Source organism: Callospermophilus lateralis, chromosome 2 (genome assembly GCF_048772815.1).
Source record: "Callospermophilus lateralis isolate mCalLat2 chromosome 2, mCalLat2.hap1, whole genome shotgun sequence".
Lineage (NCBI taxonomy): Eukaryota > Metazoa > Chordata > Mammalia > Rodentia > Sciuridae > Callospermophilus > Callospermophilus lateralis.
Window position 1 is genome coordinate 202,082,960 of NC_135306.1, and position 25,016 is coordinate 202,107,975.

At 44.1% G+C, this 25,016-nt stretch overlaps 1 protein-coding gene, 1 long non-coding RNA gene and 8 other non-coding genes across 15 annotated transcripts; 1 reads left to right on the plus strand and 9 right to left on the minus strand.

Annotated features, from left to right (window-relative positions):
* Nucleotides 1–3,626: 3,626 nt before the first annotated feature.
* On the minus strand, nt 3,627–7,234 carry LOC143391914 (uncharacterized). Of its 6 annotated transcripts, none has more exons than XR_013090298.1 (10): nt 6,675–7,232; nt 6,398–6,473; nt 6,118–6,213; nt 5,731–5,765; nt 5,014–5,344; nt 4,790–4,823; nt 4,547–4,583; nt 4,183–4,225; nt 3,901–3,937; nt 3,627–3,737 (listed from the first exon to the last, which is right to left on the minus strand). It is a non-coding gene; the product is annotated as an uncharacterized LOC143391914 (long non-coding RNA). The 6 variants fall into 6 exon arrangements; XR_013090297.1 differs by having other exon boundaries at nt 5,014–5,424; XR_013090299.1 differs by having other exon boundaries at nt 5,014–5,060; nt 6,675–7,231.
* Nucleotides 4,012–4,138, minus strand: LOC143393232 (small nucleolar RNA SNORD22). The gene has a single exon (XR_013090533.1). It is a non-coding gene; the product is annotated as a small nucleolar RNA SNORD22 (small nucleolar RNA).
* On the minus strand, nt 4,370–4,438 carry LOC143393231 (small nucleolar RNA SNORD31). Its single transcript, XR_013090532.1, has one exon. It is a non-coding gene; the product is annotated as a small nucleolar RNA SNORD31 (small nucleolar RNA).
* On the minus strand, nt 4,652–4,719 carry LOC143393228 (small nucleolar RNA SNORD30). Its single transcript, XR_013090531.1, has one exon. It is a non-coding gene; the product is annotated as a small nucleolar RNA SNORD30 (small nucleolar RNA).
* LOC143393223 (small nucleolar RNA SNORD29) lies at nt 4,900–4,964 on the minus strand. The gene has a single exon (XR_013090526.1). It is a non-coding gene; the product is annotated as a small nucleolar RNA SNORD29 (small nucleolar RNA).
* LOC143393234 (small nucleolar RNA SNORD22) lies at nt 5,151–5,277 on the minus strand. The gene has a single exon (XR_013090535.1). It is a non-coding gene; the product is annotated as a small nucleolar RNA SNORD22 (small nucleolar RNA).
* Nucleotides 5,832–5,906, minus strand: LOC143393224 (small nucleolar RNA SNORD28). Its single transcript, XR_013090527.1, has one exon. It is a non-coding gene; the product is annotated as a small nucleolar RNA SNORD28 (small nucleolar RNA).
* On the minus strand, nt 6,283–6,353 carry LOC143393226 (small nucleolar RNA SNORD27). Its single transcript, XR_013090529.1, has one exon. It is a non-coding gene; the product is annotated as a small nucleolar RNA SNORD27 (small nucleolar RNA).
* Nucleotides 6,542–6,616, minus strand: LOC143393227 (small nucleolar RNA SNORD26). Its single transcript, XR_013090530.1, has one exon. It is a non-coding gene; the product is annotated as a small nucleolar RNA SNORD26 (small nucleolar RNA).
* Nucleotides 7,235–7,443: 209 nt separating the features above from the next.
* On the plus strand, nt 7,444–24,773 carry Slc3a2 (solute carrier family 3 member 2). The gene is made up of 10 exons (XM_076847387.2): nt 7,444–7,742; nt 17,720–18,151; nt 18,600–18,773; nt 19,434–19,528; nt 21,504–21,572; nt 21,678–21,733; nt 21,860–22,040; nt 22,155–22,298; nt 24,054–24,134; nt 24,249–24,773. Exons 1-10 carry the CDS (start codon nt 7,631–7,633, stop codon nt 24,609–24,611), a joined length of 1,707 nt encoding a protein of 568 aa, XP_076703502.2. The 5' UTR covers nt 7,444–7,630; the 3' UTR covers nt 24,612–24,773.
* The last annotated feature ends 243 nt before the right edge of the window (nt 24,774–25,016 follow it).

The window sequence follows — 25,016 nt, forward strand, 5'->3', positions numbered from 1 at the left end:
TGGAGCATAACTGTAATCTGCCTCAAGAAAGTCAAGGTGTTAAGTAACTCAGTGAGACTGTCTCTAAATAAAATTCAAAATAGGGTTGGGGAGGTGGCTCAGTGCTTGAATGCCCCTGAGTTCAATCCCCAATACCCCCCCCCAAAAAAAGGGAGACCAGTAGACTAGAAGAAGGGGAACAGGGGGAGGGACGGGAGGGAAATGGGAGGAATTGGGGGATGAAATTAATCAAATTATATTGTTTTATTGTGTGAATGTATGAATTTACTATAACAAATAAAAAAAGTCTTTGCCTACCAATAAAAATATTGAATATAAAAAGAAAACATTTTCAATTTCATGGTTTGTTGCTTTTGTTCCCTTGTTTCTTTTTTCAGGGCCAAGGACAGAAGTCAGGGCTTTGCTTGTGCTGCTGAGCTAATTTCCCAGCCCCTGTTTTTATTTATTTATTTTTGCCTTGAACTTGCAATCCTCTTACCTCAGTCTCCCAAACTGCTGGGATTATAGGCGTGCACCACTTCACCCAGATGTTTTTATTTTTGAGACAGGTGAAAGGAAAGTGACCACGACACTCGGATCGACCAAGAGATCTTTATTGCGGCAGTGTCTGATTAACAGGGAAGGAAGAGAAAGAGAGAAAGAGCAGGGAAAGAGAGAGAGAGAAGGAGAGAGCAAAGCAAGAGAGAGAGGGCGGGGAAAGAGAGAAGAAAGAGGGGGGACAAAGTGAGAGAGGGGGAGGAGAGAGAGAGAAAGAGAGAGAGAGAATCATGTGTGTGCAAGAGATGGGAGCCCGGCACGGAGAGAGTTTTTTATAGTTTTATAGCCAAAATTTAATGTGGTCTTTAGGTCTGCAAGCTGACTTGTTGGCCTACATTGATTGGATCATATAGTAGTTCCTAAGGGTGTCATCTTCTGCCCTCAGGGAGACCCGGGGCAGGGGCGAGATGTGGGTTTCCCATGGCGCCAGTCTGGTGGGGGGAGGGGTGAGTGTTAGACCTTGAGTGGGGTTGAGTGCTCAGCCTTGAGGCAAATAAGCCATAAGGAACCAGTCTGGTGAGGTGAGCCCACCCTGCAGCTAAACATTTGTTCAGCCTGTTTCACAACTAACAACAGAGACTCATTCTCTTGCCCAGGCTGGTATCAAATTCCTGGGCTCAAGAGATTTTCCTGCCTCAGCCTCTCAAGTAGCTGGGGCTACAGGCACAGGCCACTGCACCCAACTTTTATTTATTTATTTATTTAGGTTACTGAGAATTGGACTCAAGGGCACTTTTTTTTTTTTTTTTTTTTTTTTAAGAGAGAGAGAATTTTTTAGTTTTCGGCGGACACAACATCTTTGTATGTGGTGCTGAGGATCGAACCCGGGCCTCACGCATGCCAGGCCAGCGCGCTACCGCTTGAGCCACATCCCCAGCCCAAGGGCACTTGATCATTGAGCCACATCCCTATTTTGTATTTTATTTAGAGAGAGGGTCTCACTGAGTTGCTTAGTGCCTCGCTGTTATTGAGACTGACTTTAAACTCCTGTCTCAGCCTCTGAGCCGCTGGGATTACAGGTGTGAGCCACTGAGCCTAGCTAATTTGGGCCTAATTTTTAATTCCTCACTTTTCAAGTGGTAAAAAATGTTTGCAGAAGGCTTCATTACCTACTCAACTGGTCACAAGGCCCCTGGGGGGCCCTGCACCACTCTTCTGGCTTTGGTTCCCTCACTTCCTTGCTACAGTTGCCAGGTTGGACCAACTCCTACAGCTAACACGCCTAGGCTTTGGCAACTCATGCCTTCCTCCCTTCCCTTTCTCACTGTGACAGCAGTCAAGTGCTTATCTTCCCTTTGTTGTTTCTTCCTTTATCCAAGGATGCTTCTGGAAGGTGTTTGCAGACTTTGGTGGAAGAGTGAGATGAAATAATGCAGACCGGCTGGTTTGAAGCAAAAGCTCCACACCTGTTTGCAAGTCATTTCAGCCTTGGTGCTGTTACAGAGCTGGAGCCTTCCAAGAAACTGAGACAGCATGAAGACCTCCTTCAAACCCCAATTCTTGTGATCAGGTCAGAAAGATTTCAGACATGTGACTCAGAATAATATGAATGAATTTATTGAAGGGATAGGAAAAGGGAAAGAGGATCCTCTTAAGGGAGAATGGGTCCTCTCATAGAGTGACATCTTTCCTGTACTCGCTTTATTGGGGATCCCAGAGAAGTTTCCAAATCCTGCCCAGGTCAGTAGGATATTAGACTTTCAATTCCCCACTGCCTTGATAACTCTAGGTCAACTTGGCCCATGCTGATCGGTTCTAATTTTTTTTTTATACTGGTGATTGAACCCAAGGGCAATTTACCACCAAACCACATTCCCAGTCCTTTTTTAGACAGGGTTCTCTGTCTTGCTAAGTTGCTGAAGCTGGCTTTGAACTTGTGATCCTTTCTGCCTCAACCTCCCGGTCACAAAAATCTCCCACTTCAGTGTAACTGGGTTCCTCTTCTCATTTTACCCCTGCAGATAAGTTTGTTGAGGAATATGACAGTCTGTTCACTTAAATCGGGAAGGGCTGGAAGTAAATCGCTTCTTGGAAAAGAAAGCATATAGGGGTCTGCACAACGGGCCCATTTTTTAGAATTATTCTCTAACTCCCACCATTTGCACTGTACACTAACAGTACCACCTGACCTCTTTGTAAATTGACCTGTGGATCCGGGCAACACTGAACAGTTCCTTTCTGTTTGCACTACTTCTAATTTCTCCTCCAACTGATTTTCCCTTCTAAATGCTGCTACTCAGGCGATCTTTTGACAGGATTGATACTTCCATTTTTTTGGTACTAGGGACTGAACCCATGGATACTATAAAACCCAAGCCCTCTCCCTTTAAAACAGGATCTTGCTAAATTTGAGGCTGGCCTCAAATTTTTCCTCCTGGTTCCAGTCTGAGTCACTGAGATTACTGTTGTGCACCACTGAACTCTATTTTTTGGCAGTGCTGGGGATTGAGTCCAATGGGTACTATTCTATTACAAACTAAATTGACTACTCAGCTGTAGTCCCACCTATATTTTGCTCAGGCAGGCCTTGAATTTGTGAATCTTCTGCTTCAGTCTCCTGATACTGGGATTATAAGAATGCCAACATTCCTGGAATGAAGTTGCCTTTAAAGTCATCCCAGAGACTCAGGAAGGTGACAAATTCAAGGCCAGTCTCAACAATTTAGTAAGCCCCTACCTAAAGCAACTGAATGATAAACTGGTTGAAATGGTTGGGGTTACAGCTCAGAGGTAAAGTATCCTAGGTTCAATCCTATGCACCCTCAAACCCCACCAGTCCTGGGCACCAAATATAACTGCTGTGGCTCATCAACTCTTGGTACCCATGAGCCACCCCTTCCTCTTAAATGTGTTTCATTAGTCCTGGAAAGGGGTGCTTTACCACTGAACCACATCGCCAGCCCTTGTTTTTGAGATGGGGCATGTTGGCAAGGCTAGCCTCAACCTTGCCATCCTGCAGCACTCTAATATTGGAAAAGAGTGTAGTAACAGAAAGGAAGCTCCTCAAACACTTCACCGAGGCAGAAAAATCCACATTACATGGGCCCATACTGCCAGTGAGACTCATCCAAAGCAATGAATCACACAGATTAAGAAAGAGACCTTTATTAGGAAGATCAAAATGATTGTGTGTTAACAGCTAGGATGCACAAGGAAAGATCTGGAAATCTGATGTCCTCCAAGACTTGGATGGATGCCTGCTGAGGAAAGAACAATCTTTACTGGATGGGAAAATAAAAATGTTAACATAATGCACACACCCTTTGAATTTACAAGGGGCAAGGTTTTAAACCAAACATTAAAGGGCTGATTATAGGTACTCTGGATTTATTCTATTACAAACTAAATTGAAAATGAGCCTACCATCTATCTTCATCTTGTCTTTCCTCAGACTTGGGGGCTGGAAGAAAAAAAAAAAGACAACTTATTTCAAACTGATCCTTCTTCCATTTTCCATTTACAGAAATTCTGATCATCCCTCAGACAGTTCCTTCTGGAACAAGCTTTCCTCTTCTCCCCAAGCCAGCCCCAGTGGGTTCACCTTTACAGGCTCTGGGACTAGGACAGGAAGTAAGACGTGTGAAATGTTTCTTCATTGGGAAATTTCTAGCTTACTGTACTTTACCTTCACCTTAGTCCACTCACCTTTAACTTCAGGTTGAAATTAGGCAGACATGACTTGCTTTTTCTGTAATGGAAAGAAATTAGGAATTAAGTCATCTATTTATTGCTTAAAGGAAAAGCACACTTCATAGAAACCTAGTCTTAGAAAGTTATTGGCTATAAAGACTATTCATCTTATTGCTATAGTTTATCACTGTTAAGATGAGCTCACAACTCAGAGTGTACCTTTCTGTCACAATGATCAGACTGGGGCGGTATTCAACTCATCACTGGTGAGCAGGAATTCACCACTGGTGATCCAAATATGGCTACTCAGACCAAAGTACCACCACACACCATAAAGTCGATGCTATAGGATAGCCATAAATATTGCAAAGGCATGTACCTCAAACCATTCCTGGGATCCAGACAAGATGCTAGACCTGAAACAAACAAGATCAAATGAGTAATGCTTATGTCGTGCCTCAGTTATCCCCACCTATTATTTCTAAGAAATCAGATTTCCGAGTCTCAACAGCAAAACATCAGCCGAACGAGATTCCATAAGTCATCATATATATTTGCCTAAAAAGGCACTTTTTCCTACCCAATATGCTATATATACTTAACACATACTGAAATTACTCACCTTTGAACCAGTAACTAGATATTGGTAACAGCACCTGAAAAATTTAAAAACAGGTAAAATACTATGTATATGTGGCATATCAGGATATTGCCCCACTTTTATATCCTTCAGTTTCTCAGGTGTTCATATATTTTCATTGTCAATCATAGTGAGCTAGTTTGGGTCATCATAGAAACTTCCTACTTGATGGCATAAGTCATGAATCAGGAAAAAACCCTACTAACCTGCTAATGCTGGAGCATTTTCAGCAGTATATGGAAATCAGTTGCTCCTGAATCAAAAGAACACTAAATTAGCAAAGTACTCAAAATATCCAGCTACTATTAATGACAAGCAAAGCAAATGCTATTGCCATTTACTGGACCCTCATGTAGTTCCTCATGAAACCAAGTTTCCATCTTCTCTCCCAGCTACACCAGTGGGTTCAACCATTACTGGTTCTAGGGCTAGAGCAGGGGGTTAAGACAAGATGTTTGTTCTTACTGGCATTGTAGTCTTGACAGGCTATAATTGGCAAGCACTCACCCCTTCCAGCTCTTTTTCAGTAGCCTGGCCCTGGGCAGATCAATGACTACAAATCAGCTTTAAGGCAGAATCAGAGCTCTTGTAACCAATACCATGATGGTAAAGCCACCCTACAAATGATAATATGCTCTATTTTTAAAAAAATTTATTTTAGTTTTTGGCAGACACAACATCTTTTGTTTTTTTTTTGTTATGTGGTGCTGAGGATTGAACCCGGGCCGCACGCATGCCAGGCCAGCGTGCTACCGCTTGAGCCACATCCCCAGCCCAACACAACATCTTTGTATGTGGTGCTGAGGATCAAACCGGGCTGCACACATGCCAGGTGAGCACGCTACTGCTTCAGCCACACCCACAGCCCGATAATATGCTATTATTTACATAATTTACAATAGCTATTAGTAGAAACAACTTACCATAAAATGGGAAAATATGTTGTTATCAGGAAAACCTGGGAAAGAGGAACATGTGGTTATTTCAGTTTTAGGATGGAACAACATTTTTCTTCATTAACAACTGCCATCAGAACTCTAACATGCTATTTACTGTTGTACCTCACAGATCATCAGCATACTGATTCAAATCATCTGACAGTGAAACATGGATGAGAGAAGAGCACATCATTACAAGAACCAATTGAACTACTGGTTGCGGTCTTCCCTCCCCCAGAAAATTGCTCCAAGAGGAACAAGATGGATAAGGTGGATGGAGCAAAAAGGCGACAAACACAGCTCCATTGACCATCTGCCCTCCAGTTTGTGGAGAACAATTGCGATAAAATAATCAGATCCCATTTGAATTACCTGCATTCACTTTTGGAGATAATCAAATTCCTCAGGATAGGTCATGAGATGCGGAGACAAAAAATGGGATTGGTTAAGTGCCCCTGGGTTCGATCCCTGATTAAAAAAAAAAAATTTATTTGTACCTGTAGGAATTACCTTCAAAGTACTCTAAACCCCTGGCCCACTCCTCAGGATTAAGATGACATCACTTATAACTCAGTCATATGCTTGTCATTTTATGTTCATCACAGAGTGGTTATCCATAAACGCTCCCTTTCCATAAGCCATATATACCTACATGGAGGATCGCTGTAACTGCAGGAATGATCTCCGTGCATTCTCCAAACACCACACATCTTTGAGCTGAAGCACATCTGAAAATAGAACACCCTTCACTAACACCTCAACTTAAAACCCAAGGAAAAAAAAACTCCTGAGTAGCGCTACTCAGAACTTTTACATTTTCTCCACTAAACCATCAGAAAGAGAGAGTTCAAATCACAAATCATCCCTGTAGCACATCCAATAGTTCTTCCAGCCCAAAGAACAAGAACTAGACGGCCCAAACCACTTACTCCAACCAGAGGGCTGTCTTCGACTGTTGTGTGGCGAATGTGCGCCTTGACCCTGCAGACAAAACATTAGATTAGTATAGGATATTTTAAAAATGCTTTCTACAAAGCAACGGCCGCAGGGGACACAAGCTGTACAGCGCCGGTCTCCTCAGAGTTACTTATCCTCACGGAGTTCAGTACAGGTCTGTGAAAATGTCCTCATCACTGGGAGGGCGCCTGGCTCGGCCCGCTACCGCCATTTTGTCCTTCACAAAGCCCCAATGCTTAGAAATAACTGAACAGGTCCGGGAGAACTTCCCTCCCAGCCCGCCAATAGATAAGACAACAGAGATCTGGAGCGCGCGACCTAACGGCTATAATGGCAGCGACTCCGGAGGTAATGACAATAGGATCGATAGGTCGAGATCAGGTTAGGCAGCTTAACAAGACTCAAAAGACAAAAGGAGTGGCTCAGTGGCTAAAATATCGCTGAGCCCAATATCCCATGCCGCAAAATAAACTAAGAACCGAGAAACCCAGCAACCCAATTACTCACCGGAGCTGGAAGGAAAAATGAGACCGAATAAAACAAGGCGAGACGCTTAAATACTTTCACGCAAAGGCCCATGGGATTGGGGGCGGGTACAAAGCGAGCGCACGCGCATGTGGGACGCCACCACAATCTTGAGGAATTGTGGGTTGAGAATTCTAGGGAAGGGCGGGTGTCGAACGCTCGGTCACAGAACTTGAGGCGCGAAAAAGAAGCGCATGCGCTCCATGGGAGTGCGCAGGCGCGCCGAACGGTTTGCGGCTTGGCGGCTCTGGCTTTACGGCGGATGTGGCCGCAATTCTGAAGATCCCTGCTTGAGGCGGATCCTGGGCTAATTGTTCCGGTCACCGCTAGGCCTACTCCTGCACCCTGCCCTGATTTCCCTCTTACATCCCCACACGTTACACCTGTGTGCAGACCCGCCTCCATGGATTCTGAACCTCATGAGCCCTCGACCGGCGACCTCTCCATTCCGCGCCAGCCTCCCAGCGCCCATTCAGGGGCTGATGTCCAGGGTTACAACGCGGGGGGCGACTCAGGTACTGGGCCCCGTGCTGACCTCTAGTGGAAGTACCATATGGGGAAAGTAAGTCAGGGTGTAAGTACTCCACTTAATTCTGAAGACAGGGTCTGATTTGTCCTGACTGGCCACCCTTCTGTTTGATCCCATTTTGCTAGGAGTCTGGCCTGTAATAATAAGACTGACATCCGGGGACGTTCAGGAAGCACTGTTTTTTTTTTCCTTTCTCATCGGTGCCCAGGATCGAACTCTGAGTATTATGCATGTTAGGCAAAGGGATCTACCATCGAGGTACACAACCTAGCCTGAAGCAGATTCTTTTGAGGCACCGGGGATTGAATTCAGGGTGACTCAACCACTGAGCCACATCCCCAACCCTGTTTTGTATTTTAGTTAGAGACAAGGTCTTGCTGAGTTGCTTAGGGCCTCACTAAATTGCTGGGGCTGGCTTCGAACTCTGGATCCCCCCGCCTCAGCTTCCCCAGCCTTTGGGATCACAGGAGTGCGCCTTTGCACCCGACCCTGGAGCACGATTTTAAGCATGAAGTATGAGTTGATTAATTTAATCCTCTATAATTCCTGTTTTATAGATGAATGACCTTAGGTATAAAGGGCCCGAGGAACTGCTTACAATTTCCTCCTGATTTTCTGGGTTGCAATCAACTAAAGGGTATTGTTATTGAGATCAACCGGCATTCATAGACACCCATGTATGAGCGTGCGTTAAGCTTACTAGGTACTCTTCTGCATGACTTCACTTAATACTGCTACCTTGGGAGGAAGCTGTGAAGGTAATGTTATAGATGAGGAGCCTGAGGCCTAGAGAGGTTAAGTAACTCTAGTGTTACTTTGCTAAGTAATATCAAAGCCATGTTAAAACTACAGTCAGTATGATTTCAGAGTCTGCTTCTGACATCTGAAGAAAGTTGGAGATCAGGCAGTGACATAGGAAACAAGTGGAATAATCCTTGGGCGCTGTTTCTTAATCTTTTTTGTCACCCTGCCTAACCTAAAAAGCACTTTTAAAAAAATTGTTTTTTAGGTGTAGATGGACACAACACAATGTCTTTTTTTTTTTTTTTTTTTAAGAGAGAGAATTTTTTTTTTTTTAATATTTATTTTTTAGTTTTCGGCAGACACAACATCTTTGTATGTGGTGCTGAGGTTCGAACCCAGGACGCAAGCGTGCCAGGCGAGCGTGCTACCGCTTGAGCCACATCCCTAGCCCTAAAAAGCACTTTAAAAAAAAAGGATATATTTTTAGTTGTTGGCAGACTTTATTTATTTATTTATATGCGGTGCTGAGAATGGAACCCAGTGCCTCACACATGTGAGGCAAACACTCTAAGCCACAACCCCAGCCCCAAACATTTTTTTTCCTCCTAATCTCTTTATGAAATTTTAGTGCCAAAGATAATACAGTCTATCTGCATATCTACTTGGACATTTAGAGTGCCAGAAACCTTTTCAATATCTGAGATTTGCCACCTGCTACAAACCAATTTTCACGCCTTGGGACCAATGATATTTTCATACATGTCTCAGAGTAACATAATGAAGGACACTGTACACAAATACTGAAAGAATTCCATTTTTTTTTAATATTTATTTTTTAGGTGTAGGTGGACACAACACAATGCCTTTATTTTTATGTGGTACTGAGGATCGAACCCGGGTCCCTCCCATGCTAGGCAAGCGTTCTACTGCCGAGCCACAATCCCAGCCCCTGAAAGAATTCCAATTTGAGTTAAGTTATAGACTGGTGTGAATCAATTTATTCAATAACTAATAAATTCTTATTTTGTGCATGATACATCATATTGGGGAAGAGAAAAAGACACTCTGCTTTAAGAGATTTTGGTCTGGTTGGGAGGGCATTAAGATGTGCATATAAAGACCCTAAATACAGATTGAAAAGTTGTAACAAAATGTTACAACTGGAAGGATAGATAAACAGACTGGAGGGAGGGAATTCCTAGTTAAAACAATTTGAGCACAGATTTGGTGCCAGCAAAAAAGTATATCAATAAAATTCATGAAAGTTAGGTTAAAGGGGAATGATAGAATATAAAACTGGGAAAGATTTCCAAGGAAAGGCTGGCAGGGGAGCCAGGCATGATGGCTCATGCTTGTAATCCCAGCAACTGGAGACTGAGGAAGGAGGATCACAGTTTGAAGCCAGCCTCAGCAATTTAGGGAGGCCCTAAGTAACTTAGTTAGACCATGTTTCAGAATAAAAAATAAAAAGGGGGCTCATTGGTAGAGCACCCCTGGGTTTGAACCTCAGTACCAAAAAGAGAAAAAAAGAATATCTAAATCATTGGGATTGTAGATAGTGAGAAAGAAGCTAGTAAAAGTTGAGCAGGGGTTGAGGAAAAATTAGGAAATAAGAGGGAGAGAAAGACATTAATTTGATTGTCACAGTAGTTTAAGCAAGAGGTAACTGGATTCTACACCAATAAGTGAATTGGCAGTGGAAATATAGGGTAGGGGATTTAAGTCAGGGGTCTCCAACTTGTGTACCTACAAAAATCAGGCAAGTTTTGCAAATAAGTGATAGAAACTGGGTAGCTTTGATTCAGCTCCAGCTGACTGTTGCCTTGCTGGAATATTTTTCCTGTGTGATTGTATGGTTAGAGTTTTCAAGAGAAGAGAATCCAGAGTTCTGTATTAATTTACTTATTTGAAAATGTTGACATCTTAAAAAAAGAAAAAAGAAAAAAAGTGTTAACATCTAAGTTGAAATCTGACTTGATTTTTTAATTTTTAATTTTTTATTTCTAGTTCTGGGGTTTAAACCCAGGGCCTTGCACATGCTAGTCAAGCACTCTACCAACTGAGCTCTGTCCCCAGCCCTACCTTTAAAATTTTAAGCACATCCTGTGAGCTAATGAAAATGTGCCTTTGGGACTAACATTAAACAAAGAGGAGTGGTGGGAGGGAAAGAGAGAGAGAAGGGAAATTGTATGGAAATGGAAGGAGACCCTCATTGTTACACAAAATTACATATAAGCGTTTGTGAGGGGAAAGGGAAAAAAAAAACAAACAAGGGAGAGAATTGAATAACAGCAGATGGGGTAGAGAGGGAAGATGGGAGGGGAGGGGAGGGGGGATAGTAGGGGATAGGAAAGGTAGCAGAATACAACAGTCACTAATATGGCATTATGTAAAAATGTGGATGTGTAACCTATGTGATTCTGCAACTTGTATTTGGGGTAAAAATGGGAGTTCATAACCCACTTGAATCAAATGTATGAAAGATGATATGTCATGAGCTTTGTAATGTTTTGAACAACCAATTTAAAAAAAAAAAGAAAGAACCTGTGGATAGAGAAAAAAATTAATAAACTTATGATTTATTTATTAAACAAAAAAAAAAGAAAATGTGCCTTTGGCTCACAGATGGCTCATCATTATGAGTGTGCACCCTCTGTATAAGACATGGAATCCATTGGAAAGGGGGCATTTCCAAAAAGTGGATGCTCTTTTGGAAGCTATAGAAGGATTGAAGGGGATAAGAACAAAAGAAACAGAGCCCCCCAAAACCAATGTTCTTAGCACTTTGAGAGCACAGGTGCCTTTCATTCAACCATTATTGTACCAATATTAATTTGTTGAACACTTACTAGGCATAGGAATACAACGGGAACAAAGCAAACTGTCTTGTGCTCACTTGGAGCTTACAATGGATAAACAAAGAGAAATAAATAAAATGTCCAGGGGAAATCAGTGCAGTGGTACTAATCTGGTACTGGCAGGGAAGATGAGAGGGAGCATTGAGGAATGGGCGGAATTATTTCACTCAGGGTCTTTCTGGTGGGGTGACATTTGTGGGCAGAACTCTAAAGGAGATGGAGGAGAGAGCTGAATGGGTAAAGTGTTCCAGACAGAGGGACCAGAGAACTGCTTATTGACTTGTAAGTGAAATTACTACTTGTGCTTAGGAATTTTTTGTTATTATTGTTTTTCATGCTTAAAAATTTTTAAATAAGATGGGAAATTTTACTTATATTTGTCAAGGAGACATTGAAGTTTGGTGGAAATAATGCAAGTTTCATTTTCCATGAGATAGTTGAATTTGAACTTTTTTTTCTTTAAATAAAGAGGATGTTGTATGAGCAGAATATAGTGGCCATGTGTATATATAAATGTACTTTTTTTTTCTCACTTGAGAAATACTTATTCTATTTAGGATCCCATTCTTGTGTTTTTTCTCATTTGAAAAAAATAATGAGGTAAAAAATTTGGAGAGTTTTAGTGAGTTTTTCTTCTCTTTGAGTAAAAGACTTGACAAGAACAACTTAAAAAGTGAAAAAGTTTATTTTGGCTCAAGGTTTCAGGAGTTTGGCTGACTCCATAGCTCTGGGCTCAAGGTGAGGCAGATCATCACATTGGAAGGGTGTGGTGAAGGAAAGCATTCAGGATGTGGTAACTAAGAAGCAGAGATAAGTCTCTGCTTACCAGGGACAAAATATGAACCCTAAAGGCATGCCCCAATGATTTTTCTCTTCCAGCCACGTCCTGCCTGCCTACTGTTACCACCCAGTTTCTCCATAACAGTGGATTAATCCACTGATCAGGTTATAGCTCTCATAATCTAATCATTTCATCTCTGAACATTTTGCATTGCCTCATACATGAGCTTTTTAAAAAATTGTAGATGGATACAATACCTTTATTTTGTTTATTGATCTTTTTATGTGGTGTTGAGGATTGAACTCAGTGCCTGACACCTGTTAGGCGAGCATTCTACCACTGAGCCACAACCCCATCCCCCTCACACATGAGCTTTTAGGGGACATCTCATATCTAAGCCACAATGAGGAATTTGAATATTAAAACATTGATATTTATTAAGTTCTTTTTCATGATAGACACTGCTGATATTATTATGCCCATTCTCATTTTACAGTGAGAAAACTGTGTATTAATGAAGTGTCTTATTCAGGTTTATTTTTATTTTAGTTTTAGGTGGACACAATATCTTTATTTTATTTTTACATGGTGTTGAGGATCTAACCCAGCGCCCCACGCATGCCAGGCGAGCGCACTACTGCTTGAGCCACATCCCCAGCCCTCAGATTTATTTTATACAACTAGTATAGCAGTTTTTAATAAAATTTAGTCTCTACTTTTGAGTTCTTTAGGAAAAATATCCTGGCTGGGTGTGGTGGCGCACACCTGTACTCATGGCAACTTGGGAGGCCAAGACAGGAGGATTGCAAGTTTGAGGCCAGCCTTAGCAACTTAGTGAGACCCATCTCAAGAAAAAAAGGTGGGGGGGAACTGGGGATGTAGCTCATGGTAGAGCGTCCCTGGGTCCATCCTCAGTACCAAAAAAAAAAAAAAAAAAGTATCCTGGTGTTAAATAGCAGGTTTATCTTGCCTAGGGAATATCTAGTTTTCTATGTCTATACCTCTGTTTTGCTTCCTAATTATTATTTCCTTTCTTCTCTCCTTTTTTTTTTTTTTTTGTATTGGGGATTGAACCAAGGGGCACTTTACCATTGAGCCACATCCCTAACCCTTTTTATTTTTATTTTGAGACACAGGCTCACTAAGTTACCGAGGCTGGCCTCAAACTTACAATGCTCCTGCCTCAGCCTCTCAAGTCACTGGTATTACAGGTGTACATCACCAACCCTGACTTCTAGTCATTATTGATCCGGATATTTTGCTTTCTAATTATCTTGGTAATCTTTAGTAAGCAAGTTTTTATTTAATTTTTATTTTTAAATTTTTTCTTATTCTTTTTAGATATATATGACAGTAGAGCATATTTTGACATATGTACATGGAATATAACTTATTCTAATTAGGATCCCATTCTCATGGTTGTACATGATGTGGAATTTCACTGGTGGTGTTGTAGTGGGAAATGAGGATCAGGACACCTGAGATGTGGAACAACACTTTATTAGTAGTGCCAGGCAGGGCCCGAGGAATAATTTCCAAAGTCTGATCTCTGAGCACAGCAAGGATTTTACTTTTATACATAAGCAAGTTTTGGGTACATAAAGGCAAGGGAGTTGGTGCAATTCTATGGGAGGGGGTATTCTACATTTCTTATATGGTTACAAGCTTGTCAACAACCTAGGGACTCTTAGAGCATACAGCTTAGGGACTTACTGTGCTGAGCCTAAAGGGGATTGTTCTGTCCCTGTTGCTTTGTTTCCTGCTTCTGCTACTGTGATTATCTTTTACAGGTACCTGTTAGCCACAGTAAGTCTCTATGGTTAAATGACAGTTAGCAGACACACAGTAGTATGTCGCGTGCAAAGCCACAGCCTGCCAGCTCTTAAACTCTGAAGATTCCATTCTGTTCTATCACAGTTTTTACATGTATGAAATAGGAAAGTTCATTCTACTATCTTTCTTATTCCTATCCTACCTCCCTTCCCTTCATTCCCCTTTATCTGATCCCACCAAGCAAGTTTTATATCCTCCTATTAGTAAATTCATGTTAGTTCTATTTTGGATACAGCATCACTCTACCAATGAGATGTATCTCCAGCCCTTTTTATGTTTTATTTTGAGACAGGGTCTTGCTAAATTGGGGAGGCTGACCCTGAACTTGCCTCCAGCTTCCAGTGTTGCTAGGATTATAGGCAGGTAAGCTGGTCCCTGGCTGGAAGGCTAAATTCTTATTGACAAATTATTTATTTTGTATTCTTACAGTAAATATTAAATTCTATTAATATTGTTGTTGTTGTTATCATTATTTGTGGTATTGGAATGGAACCCAGGGGTGTTTTCCATTGAGCTACATCCCTAGTCCTTTGTGTTTTTATTTTGAGCAGGGTTTTGCTCAGTTGCTGAGGCTGTCCTCAAACTCAGACTCCAGAGACACTGGAGGCGTGTGCTACTGTGCTGGGCTTGAACCTCTTCCTCTTGTTTTTCTGACCTCCCTCTCCTGGTTTTATTTTGGTTGAACAGTTAACAAGTCTCATAACATAAACAAGTTTCATCTTGGAACAATACAGTGTTGTTTAAATTGCTTTTTATTTCTATCCTTTACCTTCACATGCTACTTTGGTTCAGTTGTTTAAGAAGGGAAATATATGAGTTTAATTAATATAGTTCATCCACTCATTTACCAAACATTTAGGAAGAGTCTACTATATGCTATTTCTGAGTAGACTAGTTCTTTGACAAATACCACAAGGCCCTTGCCATTTGCCTTCCAGGGCAAACAGACATTCAGAAAGGAAATATAATAAACAAATGGGGCATGAAGTGTAGCAGAGGTAGATGCACCATGGTGGGAAAGGAATTTTGTCTGTAGAGTTGAGAAAAGCTGTCAGTTGAGCCAGGCCTTGAATATATAGGAACTTTTTTTTTTTTTTTTTAATTTTTATTGTTGGTTGTTCAAAACATTACATAGTTCTCGATATATCATATTTCACACTTTGATTCAAGTGGATTATGAACTCCCATTTTTACCCCGTATACAGATTGCAGACTCACATCAGTTACACATCCATTAATTTACATATTGCCATACTAGTGTTATAGGAGCTTTTGAGCTGCAGAACAGGAAGGACCAAACAGCAGAGAGACTGGCATGTACAAGATGCAGAGGCCTGAAAAAGTCTGGTGTGTTGCGAGACTGGCAGATGTTTGAAAGCTGATGTGGCTGTAGGGGAGTGCCTGTGGAAGGTGTGGTGGGTGAGAAGACTGGGGTAAATTGTTGGCTTCTTTAAGGCATGGAGAAGGAATTGGCTTCAGCCATCTGGAGCCACTGGGGGCTGTAAGGTACTGTATCTAGGGGGTATTATGGTGAACCATCTCAACAAGAGCTTCTGACCTCACAGTCCTCTCAACCTTGAGCTTTCTTGCTTGGAACTATTGGATGGTACTTCTTATCTAGCATGCCCAGGGTACCTTGGGCCTTTTATCATCTTTGAGCCCTGCTATGAATCCCAACCTCTAACCCATTTGCCTGCCTTCCCCTAGTTGCTGATTTCAGCTTTTCTTGGTGGGGATAGGAAAATATCCTTTGGGATACAGAGGGGCAATGGCTAAGGACAAGCCTTTCCACACCTCTTTTTCTCTGCTCTACTTCAAATCTTGGCTTCTGCTTTATTTCAAATCCTGGCTTCCAGCCTAGGTAAGAAAGGAAGAAAGAACCTATTTGTTTCAGCTCTTCTCTCAAAATAACCCAGCTGGTTCAGGTCAAGAACAAGTAGTTCCTGAGAGTGTTGGCACCTCCTGGTGTTGATGTGTAGTTGTCCCTGCTTTGAATCTTGTCTCTGCCCCACTGACACTTTCTCTATCCAAGGATCTCTGTGGAGGGAATTCAGGTCTTCAAAAGCTCCTGAAGAGCTGGGCCCAGTGGCGTATGCCTGTAATTCTAGTAACTCCACTTGACTTGGGAGGCTGAGGCAGGAGGATTGTAAATTCAAGGCCAGCCTCAGCAATTTAGGAAGGCCCTAAGCAACTTAGTGAGACCTTGTCTCTAAATAAAAAAATAAAAAGGGATAGGGATGGCTCAGTGGCAAAGCACCCTGGGTTCAATCCCCACTACAAAAAAAAAAAAAAAAAAAGACCCTTGCAGAAACTGGGTATGGTGGTGCAGGCCTGTAATCCCAGCTACAGGAAGATTGCAAGTTCAAGGCTAGCCTGGGGAATTTAGTGAGATATTGTGTTAAAGTAAAATAAAATTTATTTATTTTTTGTTGTGTTTTTGTTTTGTATTAGAGATTGAAGTTAGGGGCACTTTACCACATTTTGAGACAGAGTCTCACCAAGTTGCTTAGGGCCTCACTGAATTGCTGAGGCTGGCCATGAATATGGGGTTCTCCTGTCTCAGCTTCCCAGATTGCTGGGATTACATTTGTGTGCCAACATGCCCAGCTTTAAAATAAAAATTTAGACAAGGGCTAGGGATGTAGCTCAGTGGTAGAGCACTTGCCTAGTGTGTGTGCAAGGCCCTAGGTTCCATCCTGAAGAATATGCTGCCTCTTAGGCCTAGGGTAATGAAATGTTAGGTAACAGGGAAAACCAGACACACTTGGGGAGTCTGGGAGACCCTGCAAGGTGGAGAAGAGCCTGTTCATGGCATCTTCTGGTCTGTTCTGGGAAAGGGGTGGATGCCTCAATGCCTAAGACCCAACTCTGTAACATTTTGTATAGTTCATTGGTCTCTTCTGGATGTTTGATTCCTGCTGCCCAATAACTGGGGTGGGTTAGGGTAAGAAGAGGGCTGTTCATTTCAACTTTCTTTCTCAAATAGATTTTTACCCCCTTTGGTGCTGAGGATTGAACCCAGGACCTTATGCATATTAGGCAAGCCTTCTATCACTGAGTTGCATCCCCAACTCAGATTCATCTCAAGTCATGGAGAAAAATGGGTTAGGTAAGTCAGTAAAGTTAATGAAGCAGAGGACTAGTAGGTGCTCAGTGAATAGTTGCTCTATGAAGAATTAATTGAAATAAAGTCAAGATGAGTCTTCAGGAGAATAAACCCTGACCGTCTAGAGCTAGGTCTGGAAGCTTGAGAGGCAAGGCTGGGTGGGACAAAAGCAGAAGTTGAGTCTGGCAGGCTCTGAGTGCAAGTGGACATGTAAAATTGGCCTGTAGGGGTAAACAGATGGTACCATCCAGGGAAACTACCAGCCCACCGGAGCAGGCAAATAGGGACCTCGGGCAGGCCATTCTCATAAAGGTGGATCCATGCAGTGTTTTCCGAGGGTCTGGTTTAAAGGAATTTTAGGGGTAGACAGGTTCAAGCTGCGCTACTGGACCTTGTAGCAGTCAGAGGCATGTTCTAGCAGGATTGCCTTGCACAGCTCACTCGGGACGTCCCAGAAAGAGCAGTCTCTGGGGTTGCGCTTTAAGGGGCGGGCCGGGGCGAGCCGGGGCGGGGCTGCCATGCCACTTCCCAGACGCCGCGCCCTCAGCTTTCCAGAGGCCCGAGAGGAAGCTACGCTGAGCCACACAGGCCCCTGTCTGGGTGAACCTGACCGCAGGCTGCCTTGTGTCCCCGTTCCGCAGGCACCATGAGCCACGATACCGAGGTGGACTTGAAGGAGGTGGAGCTGAATGAGCTAGAACCCGAGAAGCAACCCATGAACGCGGCGTCGGGGGCAGCTGTGGCCGTGGCAGGCGGTGGGGAGAAGAATGGTCTGGTGAAGATCAAGGTGGCCGAAGACGACGCAGAGGCAGAGGCCGCAGCCAAGTTCACGGGCCTTTCCAAGGAGGAGCTGTTGAAAGTGGCTGGCAGCCCTGGCTGGGTTCGCACCCGCTGGGCGCTGCTACTGCTCTTCTGGCTCGGCTGGCTCGGCATGCTGGCGGGCGCCGTGATCATCATCGTCCAGGCGCCGCGCTGTCGTGAGCTGCCTGTCCAGAGATGGTGGCACAAAGGCGCTCTCTACCGCATCGGTGACCTTAAGGCCTTCCAGGGCAGCAACGCGGGCAACCTTGCAGGTGAGTTCCGGTGCAAAACACCCCCCCAGTCCCCATCCGGTTGCACCTCTGGTTTCAAATGGCCCCCTGCATTGGACTCCCTTCCTCTTGTCCTTCCCTGGACGGACTCAAGACAGTTCTCCACCCTGTCCGCCCCTGGCACCCCCCCTCCCTGCCCCCCATTTAGGACTGCTCCCTCTTTTCTTTGAAGAAAACAACCCGCCTCTACTCTACTCAAGGGCGGCTGACTCAGCATTCCGCGCTCTTTCACACACCACGAGGTGGCTGAGCCAGTCGCAACCGGTTTCTGAAGCAATGTGCAAGGTTCCTTACGTCAGCTCCTCAGTGCCTCGTGGTCCGCTCCCTCCTATGCCCCAGCCCCATACAGCCTGAGGCCTGGGAGGAGAGAACCGGGAGGACAGGGGCTCACTCCTTAACCCAGCTTCCCTTCTCCCCACTCCCGTTTCAGGTCTGAAGCAGCATCTTGATTACTTGAGCTCTCTGAAGGTAAAGGGCCTTGTGCTGGGCCCAATTCACAAGAATCAGGAGGATGATGTCGCTGGGACCGACTTGCAACAGATAGACCCCACACTCGGCTCCAAGGAAGATTTTGACAGTTTCCTTCAGTTGGCCAAGAAAAAGAGTGGGTGCCCTGGGTTTCCCAAGGGCTTACCTTCCTGGACACAAGGAAAGCAGGATAGGGTTTTTGTTTGGCTCTCCTGAGTTTTTCTAGGCCAGGCACAGGGGAGGTCTATCAGTGTTCAGCCTAAAATGGATTTATCAAGTGGCCCAAGATCTTTCTACATGGCTGGGCAATCATCAGCAGGTCATTTAACTTCTGGGCTTTAGTGCTCTTATTTGCAAAAGGCAAAATTTTACTAAATCAGAACCTCCATAACCTGCTCATCAGTAGTTTTTAAACTTGTAAAACTGTGGATCCTTTGGCGGGGTAGCAAATATTCTCTTAAAATTTATTGTAGAAATATGTTTATGACTCAGGAGGATGAGAGGAGGATTGCAAGGTTGAGGCCAGCCTTAACAACTTAGTGAGACTCTGTCTCAAGATTAAAAAATAAAAAGGACTTGAGATGTAGCCCAGTGGTAAAGTGTCTCTGGGTGCAATGCCTACTATCAAAAAAAAAAAATTTTTTTTTCTCTTTTTGGGTGGAAAGTCAAAGAAAGTACAAACTTGCTTTAGAGCATTGGCAGGGTTCAGATCCAACCTTTGTACCAAGTAATATATAGGAAACACTTCCTTGTGTCCCCTTACTCTAAATAGCTGTGTCTTCCTTCATTATTCCAGGCATTCGAGTCATTCTGGACCTAACTCCCAACTACCGGGGCCAGAACCCGTGGTTCCTCCCCACTCAGGTTGACATTGTAACCACCAAGATGAAAGTGAGTGTGTTGGAGCTATGGTTGGTGGGAGGCAGGGGCTATGGCCGTGTTAGTCCTTTCACAGTAAGCCCTGTACATGTCTCCTTGTTCTGACCTGTAGGCAGAAGGATATGCCAATAGTACACCTGTTTTGCTTCCCCCTCCCCCTGTTTCTTTTCTGATCACTGATTTTTCTTGTTTCCTTGACTTTGGGGATGGGACAGTGCCAGGAAGGGAATTTCTCAGATGTCATTCTGGAAGTTTGATTTTTCATCCTTTTGGAATAGGAAGTCCTTTCTTTTCTCTGTGGGAATCCTGTCCTGACTGGTTTCCAGTTCTTGTTTGATGTGTTTGGAGTGGATCCCAGTCTGAAATTGTAAGCATGGGGTCTTCCTAAGAGTCTGGGACTGTGCAAGTATTTTGTAGATGTTTTCTAATTCCCTGTATAACTATACAAAATACATATTCTCCCTAATCTGTAAATGAGGAGGCTGAGGAGTAGAGGTGTCTAAGATTTGAAGTCCTGAGAAGTCTTCTAATTTATCTTTTCTCAAGGTAGTGGATCAAACTCAGTACCCAGCATGCTGGGTGTAGGGCTTTCAGTATCACCTCAGCTCCTAATGCTTGGGTTCTGGGACACAGGCTCAGAATGGGCAGAATAAAAGTAGAGGCAGATTCTGGTAGCTGTGATTTTGAAGAACTCTGGACTCTCTGCATTTGGGTAGGTAGGACCCCTGGGACCATCTAGTTTGGCCCTTGTCAATTGCTGGGAGACCCTTTAGAAGTTACTGGTAATAGCTGGGCGAAATGGCACACACCTGTATTCCCAGTGGCTTTGGAAGCTGAGATTGCAGAATTGTGAGTTCAAAGCCAGCCTCAACAATGGCAAAGCGCTAAGCAACTCAGTGAAACTCTGTCTCTAAATAAGATACAAAATAGGGCTAGGGATGTGGCTCAGTGGTTGAGTGCCCCTGAGTTTAATCCCTGGTACAAAAAAAAAAAAAAGTTACTGGTAATAGATTGTTTTCAGATGGTAGGGTACCAGGGGTAATATCAGATTAAAATGGAGACCAGAGTGGAGAGCACATTAAATAGAGAAAGGGAAGAAAAGAGGTGGGGGTGGAGTTCTACCCTGTGCCAGATGAATACCAGAGCTTCAGGCTGGGGCCTGTTCTGCAGAGCTGGCCTCTTTTCAAATCATCTCAACTGCCCTGGGGCTGTGCTTTGAATTCTGATCGTTCATTCTTGGTCTTGCTCTGACCAGTTTTTGTACTCACACCCCTTCAGGCCCCAGGAACCTGGGAGAGGAGTAAGTATATTTGCCTTGGGGTCTTCACAGGCATTTTAGGTCCTGTCTCTGCTGCTTCCTGATTATGATCTTTGACATGTCTTCTTTCTCTTAGCCTGTTTCTTCATCCCCAAAATAGAGGATACTAGTATTTCACATGTTAAATATTAAAAGGAGCTATGTTTATGGATAGATTTTCAATCTTTTCCATAGCTATTAAAGGTGAAGCTGTGTATTTGCCAGAGGCAGGAATGGAGACATAAAATCCTAAAAAAGAAAAAAAAAAAAAGGCAAAATGCTGTAAAAGTAAGACAATCAATGGGATGTTAGAGATAGAAGGGACCTCTGGGCATAGTGTGGTATACCTATAATTCCAGTGACTCGGGAGGATTGCAATTTTCAGGCCAGCGAAAGTTAGTGAAACCCTAAGCAACTTAGTAAGATCCTATCTCAGAAATAAAAGGGGCTGGGGATGTGGCTCAGCGGTAAAGCACCCTTGGGTTCAATCCCCAGTATGGGGTTGGGGAGTGGGACACAAGAGGGAGAGGACCAAGAAAGACCCTTTGCAATAGAGTTGGGAGAGAGACCCAGGCAAGGCCAACTACTGACTGAGGCTGTAGAGAAGTCCATTGTGGATGAGAGTTGGCATGGGCTGGGATTTTCAGAGCTTTGCTGTATAATTTTTCCTATGTTCATTTGCCCCCTTAGGCAGCTCTGAGGTTTTGGCTGGAGGCTGATGTGGATGGATTCCAAGTTCAGAATGTGGAAAATCTGACAGTGAGTGCACTTTCCATGTCAGGAGCAAAGTTGGGGTGAGAACAGAGGGTCCCAACCACGGTCAGGTAATGTTCCTTTTTCGTTGATTCTGTGTTTTCTTTCTAGGATGTATCCTTATTGGCTGAGTGGCAAAACATCACCAAGAGCTTCAGTGAAGATAGGTGGGTGCCAACCCCTTCCTGACTCAGTGGAGTATGAGGCCTCAAGAAGGGGTTCCTAATTCAGAGAACTCTCTTTACTCCTCTGTTCTGTACCAACCTTGACCCCGCCTCCCCCATCCCTTGCAGGCTCTTGATTGCAGGGACAGACTCTTCCAACCTGCAGCAGATCCTGAGCCTCCTTGAGAATGCTAAGGACCTGCTGTTAACCAGCTCATACCTGTCAACACCCAGTTCCAGTGGGGAGCATGTAAAATTCCTCATCACCCAATATTTGAATGCCACTGACAACCGCTGGTGTAGCTGGAGTGTGAGTACTTTACTGGCGGGCACGGGGACAGGTCCTTTGGGAGGGAGGAAAGGTTGGTTGGGAGGTGGAGGTCAAAGCAGGCTCTGGGGCTCACTGGTGTACCTGTCCCTGCAGTTGTCTCAGGCAGGGCTTTTGACTTCCTTCATGCCGACTCAGCTCCTCCGACTCTACCACCTGCTGCTCTTCACTCTGCCAGGGACTCCTGTTTTCAGCTATGGGGATGAGATTGGCCTGCAGGCGGCGGCCCTTCCTGGACAGGTACCCCTTGCTCTCTGCCTGGCATAGTAGAAGAGGTCTTATTCATTCATCATGTCATGTGGCTTTTGTGGATAGTGGCAGATACATACCATCCTTGGGTATTATTATTATTATTATTATTATTATTATTATTATTTTGGTGGTGCTGGGGATTGAACCCAGGGCCTTGTGTATTCAAGGCAAGCACTCTACTGACTGAGCTATATTCCCAGCCCCCATTGGGTATTATTTTACCCTTAGGGATGTTGGTTATCTTTTCTGTGACACTGCATTCCTTCTAGAGTGGCTGGAATTAAATGAGTTTTTTCTTTTCTTTAATGAGATGGGCTCTTGTTATGTTGCTCATAGGCTTAGTAGTCCTCCTGCCTCAGTTTCCTTAGTAGGGATTGGGAGTGTAGCTTAGTGGTAGAGCACTTGGCCAGCGTTCTCAAGGTCCTGAGTTTGATTGTCAGTACTGCAAAAACAAAACAACACCAAAAATGAACTTATTTAGTAGCTGGGACTATATCTGTGTACCACCTTGCTCCTCCAAGGGTCTATTAATGAGTGAATGAATGAATGGTTTTATTTTTAATTTTTGCTGGGGAGTTGAACCTGGGATCTTGTGCTTGCTAGGCAAGTGTTCTAAGCAATATCTCATCTCCCAAGGGCTTTTTTTCTTTGGTACTGGGGATTGAACCTGGGGAGTACTTTGCCACTGAACTACATTCCAGACCTTTTCATTTTGAGAAGGTGTCTTACCAAGTTGCCTAGGGGCTTGCTAACTTGTTGGGGCTGGCTTTGAACTCTTAGCCTCCCAAATTAGCCTAACTCTTAGCCTACCATTGTACCTGGCTCCAAGGGTACCTCACTGTTGCTGAGGCTGGCTTTGAACTCGCAATTCTCCTGCCTCAGCCTTCCAAGCCACTGGGATTACAGTCGTGTGCTACTGCACCAGGCTCCAAGGGCTCTTTTTTTTTTTTTTTTTTAATATTTTTTCTAACTTGTAGGTGGACACAATACATTTATTTTTTATTTATTCTTATGTGGTGCTGGGTATTGAACCCAGTGGCTCCCATGTGCTAGGCAGGTACTCTACCACTGAGCCACAATCCCAGCACTCCAAGGGCTCTTTTTAATGTCAGTGCCTGGTACTTGGTAGGTGTTCAATGTGTAGCCATCATTCATTCATTGGATGGTGAGTTCTCAGACTAGGTTCTGAGTCCTCTAGCAGTCTACGGTTGAGTGAGGGAACCAGATCAGTAAGCAGAGGTATACATGGTGGTGAGTGTTGTGTTAGAGTTGGTGCTGAACTGATATTTGTAGAACCGTCATTCACTTAATCCACAGATCTTATTGAATAATTCTTGCATGCTATACACTGGGGATAACAATAGCACATGGAAATACTGGAGGTGGTGAAATTGGGTAATAAGCAAATAAAATAAGCTGCTGATAAGTGCTGTGAAAAAGAGAGCAGGGTAATGGGCCTAGGGTATAGGAATGAGGCATATTTTATATAAAGGGGTCACAGAAAACCTGGTGAGATAATTGAGCAGACTTGAGGGAAGTGAGGGAGTTGGTCTGTGACTGTCTAGAAGTCCGTTAGGCTGAGGGGACAGTGTTTGTGTGAGGACCTTGAGGTCGGAGTTAGCCTTGTCTGTCCAGTAGAAGTTAACCACACTTTGGTGGGGAGGGCTGTGCATTGATGAGAGTGGGAAGGAGAGGAGTGAGAGGGGAGTTGGTCTTCTAAGCCCTGTTCTCTCTGCTTTGTAGCCCGTGGAAGCCCCGGTCATGTTGTGGAATGAATCCAGCCTATCCCATGCAGGGTCTGTAAGCATCAACATGACAGTGAAGGTAAGAAGTTTTGATGGGTGGGGTCTGACCAGCAGAGGATGGGCAGGTAGCTTGTCAAAGTCTGCTCTTGGGAGACCCCCTCATCCCCTCTTTCTGTGTTTTCATCATTCTCAGGGCCAGCATGAAGACCCTGGCTCCCTCCTATCCCTGTTCCGGCGCCTGAGTGACCAGCGTGGTAAAGAGCGCTCCCTGCTGCATGGGGACTTCCATCCGCTCCCCTCCAGTTCTGGCCTCTTCTCCTACATCCGCCACTGGGACCAGAATGAGCGTTTCCTGGTGGTGCTCAACTTTGGAGACATGGGCCTGACAGCCAGGCTAGGGGCCTCCGACCTGCCTAGTATCCCCAGCCTGCCAGGCAAGGCTGATTTGCTACTCAGTACTCAGTCAGGCCGTGAGGAAGGGGCCTCCCTGGAGCTGGAAAACCTGAATCTGGATCCTCATGAGGGGCTGCTGTTACGCTTCCCCTATGTGGCCTGACCCCACCTATCTAGGACCCAGTACCCTCCTTGTTCCCTCACCAGCCCCTTTGGGTTCTGTTTTTTCTTTTTCTTTATTTTTAAAAACTTTTTTGCAGATTACAAATGAACTCTCAAGTAGGGTGTCTTCTGCCTTCAAATAAAAGTCATCCCTGCCTGGTGAGGTCCTGTCTTCCCTTTGTTCCTCTGTCACAGCAGAAATGTCTTTCCCACAGTGATCTCAGCTAGAATTCCATGTGTCTGTCCCAGCTTTTATTATTTTATCTGGGTGCAGGGCCCAGAGATGGGGCTTTCCAAGGTCAACAACACGGATGTGTCACTGCTGGCACCATATCCATGCCCCACTCAGTCTAGAGATCTTGGGTATTGCTGGTTCATATCTCCCTCAGCAAAGGTTTCCAGCTAA

Coding starts and splice junctions, on each gene's coding strand:
- Slc3a2 (XM_076847387.2), top strand. CDS start 7,631: ATGGATTCTGAACCTCATGAGCCCTCGACCGGCGACCTCTCCATTCCG. Junction 18,774..19,433: donor TCAGTTGGCCAAGAAAAAGA/GTGGGTGCCCTG, acceptor TCATTATTCCAG/GCATTCGAGTCATTCTGGAC. Junction 22,299..24,053: donor CGGCGGCCCTTCCTGGACAG/GTACCCCTTGCT, acceptor TCTGCTTTGTAG/CCCGTGGAAGCCCCGGTCAT.